At 39.2% G+C, this 10,534-nt stretch overlaps 1 protein-coding gene across 1 annotated transcript in view; it reads right to left on the minus strand.

The window, feature by feature from the left end:
* Positions 1 to 4,814, minus strand: part of gga3a (golgi associated, gamma adaptin ear containing, ARF binding protein 3a) — an 11,027-nt gene extending 6,213 nt beyond the window's left edge. The window contains exons 1-11 of the mRNA XM_032540354.1: positions 4,715 to 4,814; positions 3,961 to 4,045; positions 3,693 to 3,768; positions 3,494 to 3,592; positions 3,281 to 3,404; positions 2,968 to 3,071; positions 1,853 to 1,933; positions 1,554 to 1,691; positions 1,160 to 1,241; positions 774 to 899; positions 1 to 5 (exon numbers count right to left, since the gene is read on the minus strand). The exon at positions 1 to 5 is cut by the window's left edge and continues 202 nt beyond it. Of these exons, the coding sequence (XP_032396245.1) occupies positions 1 to 5; positions 774 to 899; positions 1,160 to 1,241; positions 1,554 to 1,691; positions 1,853 to 1,933; positions 2,968 to 3,071; positions 3,281 to 3,404; positions 3,494 to 3,592; positions 3,693 to 3,768; positions 3,961 to 4,045; positions 4,715 to 4,751 (957 nt within the window). The 5' untranslated portion in view covers positions 4,752 to 4,814. The remainder of the gene's footprint in view (positions 6 to 773; positions 900 to 1,159; positions 1,242 to 1,553; positions 1,692 to 1,852; positions 1,934 to 2,967; positions 3,072 to 3,280; positions 3,405 to 3,493; positions 3,593 to 3,692; positions 3,769 to 3,960; positions 4,046 to 4,714) is intronic.
* Positions 4,815 to 10,534: the final 5,720 nt, after the last annotated feature.

The following is a 10,534-nucleotide window of genomic DNA, read 5'->3' on the forward strand; positions in this document are numbered from 1 at the left end:
GCAACCTGTGATTGTCAGATGGATCCGGCAAGTTTAAAGGGGTAAAGTCAGTTTGTTTCCAGAAACAACGCCCCAGTTGCTCAACATAATCACAGTCCTTTCATCAAGTACCATGGCATTTACATTCACATGTAATTTTTCTTTGTGCAATATCTAATAGCAGCTGCAAAGACTTGTTTATGACTTGTGATTTTCTATTGTGGTATGATACCCATAAATATTCCTATTCCCATCATTATTATTATTGTATAAGTTACTGACTTTAAAGTCTTGCATTGCCAGACCATCCTCCAAAAAAAACATTCTTAAGCACAGCAAGAGCATTTCAATGAGTGTTAGAGGTATTGTTACCTGGACGTAGGAAAATTGAGACCTGTTTAAATTTGAATAAGACCCCGCGGAAACCCTGCTTGAGCAACAAGAAGAATCCTAAATCCATCTTAGTTGATAATGTGGTTTGACAAACCAGTGTATTCATTGGACATGCTCTTAAGTACAGTATTTTTGTTCAGATTAGACTGAGTTTGCATTTGTAATATTAGGCTGATGTGTTCTTTGCACATTGGTATACATTTCCAAACATGATCTATGCCAGGTTTGTCTGACTTTGGGCTTTGATTATGATTACATGGAGACCTATAGTGCATTAAAGAGTTGTGATACACACAAATTAAAAGCTTCTCTTGAAAATATGTCAGAAACTGCATTCTGCTGTATAATGTTGTAAACATGTGAGTACATACAATGCTTTGCTCACAACAGTTACAACTTACCTTGTCTGACTGATGATTGTGTTTGTTGTGCTGCTTCAGTCCCTCCATTGACGATCTGTCCTTCCACAATCTTCTTATAGGAATTAATGACATGGGAGAGGTCATCACTGGCCTGCAGGATGTCTCCTAATAAGTGCATATAAAAGGTTAGACTGGGATGAAATGTATTACCGGCAACAAAAAATGAACAACTTCTTCCCACAGTGTTTTCATAAATGTAGAAACTATGTGAGCAGAATGTTTTTTTATGAGACATGTGATCACTCTGGTCTGATAAGATGTTGGTCTTAGGACAGTACTAGACCTCCGTAAAATCAGGATACTTAAATTAGAATAGGGAGAGCAGGTCACCAGAGTCACCATGGACAAACTAGAAGATTTATTACCCAAGCTGCTGTCGTTATCCTCAGTCTCAGTAGCGAGCTGAAACACAGTTTGCCTGAGCTTGTCGCAATCTCCATATAGCTCCTGGGAAAAAAAGGAAAGAAAAGAAAAAGCACTTCTTGAATCTAATTCAGAAACTATTGTATCATATGCTATGAAAACTGTTTCTCATACAAAATAATTGCCTATTGAGGCTACGATATTAAATAGTATTACTTGTGATATTTATTTTTTTAACAAATGACTGTAAGTTCACTATATATATATATATATATATATATATATATATATATTTATATTCTCTGAAAGCTACTAAGTCAGAGTGTTTCCAAAAAGGTCATACATGCCAAAGAAAGAAGTGCATTGGTGATTTGAGCTATGTAAGGGAGAACCAACCCTTATGATCTCCTTGTCTCCTTCCGTAGAGTCGTCCTGGCTGAAGTGAGCAAGCATCTCGTTAAGGAGTTTAACACTGTTGTTGACTGCCTCCAGTGTGCTTTTTTGCTTTGTCGCTTTCTGTGTTCTCACCTCATCCTGGGGAGAGTTGCACTTGTTGGTAGTACTCATTAAACTTTACTTTCAGTGTAAACACAAGCTTTTAGATGAAAACTGAGACATGTGTGCAGTAATTTGCTTGTTATTTGAAGTATGACACAACAATACCAATAAAATTATTTAGTTTGACACTGAATCACCTCCTTGACCATGTTCTTGATGAGCCGATTGGCCTCTTCCAGATCTTCAGGTTTTTTGCTCTTCAGCAGCTCTGCTAATCTCTGCAGAGAGAATAAACACTCTAACTCATGTCCCACAGATTATCCAGACACAAGCAGCAAACACATACAAACTCCTACACCCTAAAAAACAAACTTCATCCATAGATCAACTGCAGTCAACACAAAGTAAACATGCCAGTGAGGTAGGGGGAACCGTTTGACCCTTTTTTCCTGTGTGATACCACAGATTAAATCAGTGATTAAACATCAAGCGAGGGCAATGAAGAGAGGGAGAAATACTCTTTTCATCCTTCAACACTAGAACTGCCATTGCCAACGCCATTTAACGTTATGAAAAAATTAAATCATTCCATCATTGTGTGTGCTATGTCTCCCTCCTGTCCTCCTATATTGCCATAATGATAACATAACCATAAAAAAAACAAATGGATGGTTTTTTGGTTTTGTTTTCCACAATTACTCAATTGCCAGGAGTAGCGCTGATTAAAAATGATACTGTCCTCCGCAGAATTAACTCATTTGTATAATGCACATACAGCTCATAGAGACAATTAATGGGACACAGAATCTCATTTGCACTCCAATATTCACTCACATGCACTTATAATCACACAGGTATGTAGGCCCACGGTATTCATCCTGTTATCTGTGTAAAATATCAGAAGTGAAAGTGAAACTAATTAACTAACATTTTATCTGACTATAAAAGTTGTGTCCCGACATAGGAGTCCCAAGTGTGCACTACACGCTAGAATATTAATCTGAAGTAAAAACAACAGATTGGGAGGTATTTGCTGAACTATTTCTTGCAGGGGGCAGTGATTTCCTGGAGCTAAACTAGCCATCTACTGCATACAGCTTCATATGTAACGGACATATTGTATATGTTTGGTATCAATTTCCTCATCCAACTCTCAGCAAGAAAGCCAATAAGGTTATTTCCAAAACTGTTAAACTATTCTTCTAATAGTATTCAGCAAGGCGGGTCTGAGTGTGGCAGCTAAATACAGTCCCTCTGATACTTCAACTACAGAGGTAAGGGCAGCTGCCGACCCCAAAATAATTATTCTTACCTTGCTCTTCTTCTCATCATCAAACACAGGATTCTTGGGTCGCGGAGAAGGCGATGGTATTAATGTAGCATCAAGAGGGATTTCTGGGTCAACTAAAACAATACCTAAAATAAACATGACAACAGACAACTATTTAACTGTAGAAATCACAGTTTTGAGACTTCAAGGCGACAAAATTCCAAAGCACAACACAGTCATAACTGACTGTTCTGTGTATTATTTTTGGATGTCACTGTTATGCAACCATATTGTTTTACTGTGTGTATTAGTGTATATATATTAACAGCAGATTTTGAAGTGGTTGGTGTCTCACCCTGTGACTTTAACATTTCATATGCTTCAAAGATTTTTGCTTCATCTGGTAAAGACACAGTCCAACTGTACAGCATCTCGATCACTTTTGTCTTCACTCTCTCTGAGACTTTGTCTCCTAAATACTGAAAATAAAAGATGCAAAGCATAGAATCACACCAAACTTCAATTCAAGACAACATAACCCCTTTGGATGAACATTTATGTTACTTACTTTGGGTGAAACCACCTTAATTAATTCATTCAAAAACCTAAATTTGCCAACTTCATTGTGAAACCGTCGCCCGCAGTTCTTCATACAAGCCTCAAGAACCTACAAAAGGAAAACAACCTGAGATAAATATATTTTTCCACCTTCAGCTGATAGATCTCAAAATAAATAAAAAACACATTGAAGCGATAACACCACAGACCATTAATGCTTGTATCGCCTCCCATTCCTGAGGGGACTGAATCTTGTGAGCCAACAGTCGAACGGATATTTGTGGACTGGAAAATATGACAAAACAGAAAAAATCCAATATAAACTGTTTAACAAAAGCCATCCTGAGCCTGGGTTATAACAGCCTTGATAATAAGCTCCACGTGTTTATCACAATAAGGACACAGATGAGCAACATACAATGGGCACAATTTCACGTTATGGGTGAGATTGACTTTATTGAATAAATGTGACCATACCCTTCCAGTTCCTTATTGATTTGGTCACAGAATCCCATTATATACTCCCAGTCTTCCTGTCTGTTGGAAGGGTTGGTGGCTTTGTCTGGAAAAAGAAGAAAATGATCTCTCATGCACTTATAGATACACCAATGGTATATAGGCTACCCTGGGCCTGGAACGATAATAAAGGCTAATGAAGGCTGGAGCTTTGTAATATAGCCTACATGAAGATTAAAATCAACCCTCGAATATAAAGCTCCATCCCTTCCGAGACCCTTCCATTCCGAGATCTCACAACAACAACCCAGACAGTTGTTGCCCAACGTTTTCAGGTTATCTAACGTTATAAATTATCTCTTTTATAGCCTCCAGGCACTTCACTAATCCAGTTTGTTGTCGCAAGTCATATTTGAACTTCAATAAGATAGCGCCTGGAGGTGTTTAAACAGGAGGGAGCGAAATGCAAAGGCAGTGGGACACCAACATAATAATCACATTTTTTGCACGCATTTCAACATACCGACTAAAAGTCCAGGACATAAGTATACACAATACATCAAAGCTCAGTTTGGCCAGCGATGTCAATTTGTTTCCAGCAGGTCTGTCTTAGCCACTTTCTGATAACATAGACGAATTAGCCCGATACTTTGTAGTTAAAGCAATGTCATTTGAGTCCAACTGTTGTCTCGGACACCTACAGTTATACAGCACATAAGTACGGACGTGCAATATTATTAAACGACGTAAAAAGACTGTTAAAGTGTGTACTTACTAAGCCAGGACTCCAGCGATTCTCCGTCGTCCGCCATATTTGCACTCTGAAGGCAAACAACGCGTGACTCCTGCTGCCTTCAAGTGCTGTCGGACAAATGAGAGTTACTCTTTGCTAGTTCGATGACCCATTGAATGTTTTGAATGATTGTGTACATTCTATTATTGTGTACATCCTGTGTTTTCCTAATTGCTGAGATGTGAACATAGACTGTAAATATTAACAATCTATAGATGTGACGCATTTCTGCTTCACTTGTGTCTCTACCTTGTCTTGTACAATCTTTGCTTAACATATTTTTCATCAAATTAATTTATAAAATCACCTTCCATCAACATGCTCGTTAAATATATGAAAAGAAAACCACACAAGTAAAAGCAAAATGAGACTCTAAGACAACATCATACAGGTGAATTAATTGGATACTGAGTCTAAAACAAACGTGTAATGCCTAGCCTACTTTCATGAAATGGTTATGTACTTATTTTAAAAGGTTGAACCATTAAACGTGTATTTTGACTAGTTTAGTTAAAACAGTCTCAGAGTCTTAAACTCAGAGACCAGTATTTAATTGCTGAGGTGTTTAATGTCACTATTGAAAATGGGCTTGTGGACCTGTTGTTGCATTTCGTACACCGCTTTAGTCCAAGAGTCTGAGGCAGCACACAGCCAATGCTGTGATGCTCCTCCTCCTCTTCCAGCTGTTGTTTCAGCATCTGCAAAGTCCGCCCCTCCACACTTTGCTGCCAGGAACCGCCGGCCTGCCTGCACTTGATCTAGTCATGATGCACTCATTTAAAATCATCACCTTTTACTGTGTGGCCATGTGGTGGTGCTATCAGCTCAGAGAGGATCTATGGTGTGTATTTACTGTGTTACTGGGGTCTTCAGCACTCGTTATCTTTTAAATAATGTTGTATGTGTAGACAGGACTGACACAATGATGGAGTTTATTCAGCTTTAATCTATACCTGAGATGGACAAATGAAAGGGGTGATTAGGCTAATGTGGTAAAGAAGGATAAGCAGGTATTTCTCACAACCACAGAGGGTTCTCTCTGTCATCTCAGCTGGGGACTCAGCTGTGTGAATGCAGATTGACAATGCAAGCAACTTCTGATACACTCATTTTATGTTTCAAGTAGAAATTAAGAAGTGGGAAATAGAACCTCTGGACAGGATTACATCACAAGCACTGTGATGACAAAATATTTTTGAACACCTGTTATTAATGTTTAAAAAGAAGAAAGGTCCAAGCCACTGACAAAAAGTTAAAAAGCCTTTATTTAGAAGGATATTTCATGTTAAAATAACTAGTACATGTTAAGGAGCATGCAATTCCTCCTTCATCCCTCAGGACATTCACACCTTCAGCAGTAGACCACCAAATGCACTACAGAACAGCACTGTCACTTGTAGATAACATCAGATTCTTTTTAATCATCACAACCCAACTCCTTCCAAAAGTTCCAGAGCAGCTAATGAATGGATCTTGCAGTAAGATTTTGTAAACTAAACATATAGTTTACAAAGTCTTACTGCAAGATCCATTCATTAGCTGCTCTGGAACTTTCGGAAGGAGTTGAGTCATCCACCCAGAGAAAATACTTTCCAGCACTGTTGTGCATGATCAGAAAGTCACAGACATCATTGCCACACCTGAGGAGGGTGATAAGGTAAAAAAAAAACAATGAGATACAGAATAAAAAATAAATAAAAATAATGACCTGGAGGAGTTTTTGTTGGTAAAAAATCTCTTAGGTTTGTTGATGTAGGAAAGCCAAAAAGTGAAAAGGGCAACTTAGATGACTCTAGTCTAAGATGATTCCTGAAAACTCCCAAAGCACCATACAGAATGTCACTGACTTTCAACTTTAATATGAACCTTCGGGTGTGACAGATGACTCACAGAAGGAAAAGAACATAAACTGTGAAACATTACAATTCAATCATACAAATTTAGGAAGTCTAATCCAATTTGTCCCTTCTCCCCAAGGACTACTTGAGTGAATATAATGATTCATAAAACAAATACTATGCAGGGTAATAAATTGCTATCAAAGAAAAACAATAAAAAATAAAATACAATACAACAAGTGGACACAAACACCAAATATAGATAACAGTTAGTTTATTCCCATTAAATGCAGGAGGTACATTTTCAAATTCTGGCCGTACTTCACAGGAGACACTGAAAAAGTTAGGTACATGTATTTTCATCAAGTTGCATCATAAGGAGCAGTGAGACCCAGTGATGTCAGAGTTCAAATGAAAATGTCCTTTTTGTATTCTGCCATCGCACAAAAGTGACAGCTTTAACAAAACGTTAAAGGATTAATAATGAAGCTGTCAGACTGACATTGATGGACAAACATACCAGAAGTGAATTTAGTAATGAAATAGCAGACGAACAATGTATAACATTTCTGAGATCTACGCAATATTCAGTAGACTAGCTGGTCTCAGGTCTGTGGTGAATGTAAATTTTGGGTCATAACAAATACTAGAGCCAAAAAAAGGTACAGCCACTGAGTTGACCTCAACTACTGGCTTTGATGAGATTCACCTGTTTTCAGCAGAAGTTTCATATTATGAGATTTGCTTAGGAAAGGGATGTCAATGGGACTTTGTGGTTCTATGTAGGCCTATTTTACCCACCGAACTATCGTTATTTAACCATGACAAGGTAAACTCGGTTTTGCATTCTATCACCCCTTTAATTACTGCGGGTAAGGTAAATAAGCCTTCTTTTTGTCATTCAAATTTTCCTTCGACACACACATCGGAGCTCTATCTGGACTAAATGATAGATTGTTTCACCAGCCATGAGTAAAGGCTGTTTTATGCTTCTGCGTCGAATGAATGACGTAACCCCGCAGACGCCTTGGCGTCTACGCCGTAGCCTGACGTGCACCTCTTGGGAAATTTTTTTTTTCACTACATGTCACGGCTTGGTAACGCTGCATTTCCCCCCCGACACATTTCCTGGCTCTCCTTCTCCATAAACAACATGAAATTATGGAGAGGGTTAACTCTTTCTGCTAAATATATCTCACCATGGTCAGAAAGCACAGGTTGTTGTTTCTCTCACTATGACTCTAGAGTCAGTACTCGCTCCGAAGCTAATTGCCGCCACTCTCTCACTTCTCCCTCCGCCACACACACATTCCTCTCTTTGAGGATTCACTCCTTGCTTTAGATGTGCAGTAGTCTATATCCTTGACATTCCACTTCCGGGACTGCTCCGGTGCTGCAGGAAATTCTGCCAGATGCATATCTTTTTCCATTTCCATCCGCTATCTTTGTGTTGGTATTTTAAACTCTGGTGAATTTACAAGGACTATTCTTGACTGTTGCTCAGATCTCTGCATGGTAAATTGAGACAGCTAGCTTGACTATGAGTTTTCTTTTGCACAACTATTTTATAGAGCCTCTGTGTGGTGCATAAAGTTTGTGATTTGTTTAAAGAAATGCCAATAAACCAGAGCACGTTCTTCTCCCATACCGGAATGCTGCAATGTGGACTAGCCAGACCCTCCTTCACTCCGCCGCCTGTGGATGTTCTGGCAAAGCGAGACTAGGTGTGCAGCAAACAGTTCTGCAGTTTACTTCAACGAAACACACACAAGAGAGGATCAGAAAATGCTGACTACAAGCTTCCAAGAGAAGTCTCACTGAAGGTTTATGACCACTGGCAGAGTTTAAAGTCTCAACACAGATGATGCATGAGTGTTTTCTGTGTTCATATGCTGGTGCTGCAGTGAAGCACTTTTGATTTTATTTGGTTGTACCTTTTTGCAAGGTTAAAGCGCTATTGATTACCGTGTAAACCAGAGTGTATTTCACCAGTGTTTCTGAATGTGAGTAGCTCAACCACATTCATCTTTTATTGCCTTCTTCACCTTTTTTTTTGCTCTCAAGGGACAGGAGGAGCAGTGTGGCTGTCAGAGAGGATAAATCAATAACCATGTCTGTGACTCAATCAATAAATGCCTAAAATAAATTTGGATGCGTTTCCTCCCCCCTACATAAAACCAACTTCAAAGCAGTGCAGCAGCAACAGGAGTTTGCGCCATGCTAATAACAGTGGAGCATAACGGATAGGTAGGCCCACCACTCTGAACCTTCAGTCTTTTCCTGAACAAACTTTGTTAAGTAGGTCTATTTTTACTGTATCGACATTACAGAAGTCTCTCGTTAGCATCACATATGCTACTTGATCGCAAAGTGACGCATGTGCAACTCAAATCTGCTCTCTCCTCACATTGGGCAGTGACAACTTGAAAACCATAGACAGTTAGCGGTAAACTCACAGGTGCTGCTAATGCTGCTAATGGATATCGTAGCTTCGCGGCCCCGGCAACATTGAAGAAGCAAACATGGGGGACCATCCGTTATCTTAATACATTGTGCGGTGGAGTTTGCAAAAAAAAAATGTACCGTACGGTACCGTTTTGTAGACCATGGATGTTCAGAAATACTAGGCACGGAGCGGGCGAACAAACCGGCCACGAAACTACCAGCCCACCGGGAAAATTTACGCCTCTTCCGATTGCCACTCCGCCTCATGCACGTATTCAAAATCCAAGTTTCAGAAACAGGAGTCCCCGACTTCTTCCAGACAAAGGATAAGCAAAAGACCGGCTTTTTGAAGGTTACCGTAGCTATAATACGTAATATGAACTGCGTGTTGCGAGTTGATTGCAATATACGATCTCAACGCTAGATGGGAGAAATTCCTACAAATTGGACTGACCTTTAAATCCTCATTTAATTCCCAAATCCTCCACTCGTTGAACCCCTTGCTGTATTTCATTAACTACATGCTCCACATTTCTCCCTCATTTCCACAAGTTCCCATCATCAGCAAACAGAGATCATCCTATACCCTCTAAAACATTTGCAAAAATATGATTTATCATAACAGAGAATAAAGGTAGACTAACTACACTCCCCACGAGTGTCCCATAATATACCATATGCTTGCTTGACAGCTCTGCCCCCACTTTAACCTGAAGGGTTTGTCTTCTCAGCAAGGCTTTAATCCAGTTAGACATTTCTCTTCAATTCCTATCCTAAATGCAACTTGATCATCAGACCCTCCCTCCTTAGCATGTCATATGCTTTCTCTACATGAAAAAATACTGCTGCCATTGTTTTTTTGTTTACCTGGGCTTTTCTTATGTCATCTTCCTGACACACAGCTGGATCCATTGTGCCTCTTCCTCTTCTAAATCCAATGATAGTGAGCCACAAAACCTTTCCTTTCCAAGTAATGCATGACTCCCTCATTAATCATTAGCTCCATCAATTTACAAACATTAGATATAAGGGAAAGGATAAGGGCAATAGACCTGCAGTTTTCTGGCAAACTATCATCTTTCCTGTCTTTCTTATTGGAACCATTATTGCTTTCTTTCAGCTCTCTTGGATTTTTCCTTTCTCCCATATTTTATTAAGCAGGCACAACACCTTCCTCCCTCTATACTTAGATGTTACAACCTGGTTTAACTCTCCCATGCTAGATGGAGCATTATGCTCATCCTCATCACTTGCCTTTCTCCTTAATGCTTCTAAGTTTTCCCCTTTGGTTTTTTCTCATCATCTCCTCCCCTCTTTATTCAGATTATTGGAGCTGTGCACTTTAACAAAGTTTTTAACCATTAATTCAGCCTTTTTCTCATTGGTTACCACAACCTCATCTCCATCATTCAAAACTGGTTAACTCCATTATCTCCTTTTCTTCCCATTTTCATAATCATCATTCATATTTCCCCTACCTGAGGGGTGCTTCCAATTGAGTCACAATATTACATTACAT

The sequence above is a fragment of the Etheostoma spectabile genome, chromosome 2, assembly GCF_008692095.1.
Source record: "Etheostoma spectabile isolate EspeVRDwgs_2016 chromosome 2, UIUC_Espe_1.0, whole genome shotgun sequence".
In the NCBI taxonomy this organism is placed as follows: Eukaryota; Metazoa; Chordata; class Actinopteri; order Perciformes; family Percidae; genus Etheostoma; species Etheostoma spectabile.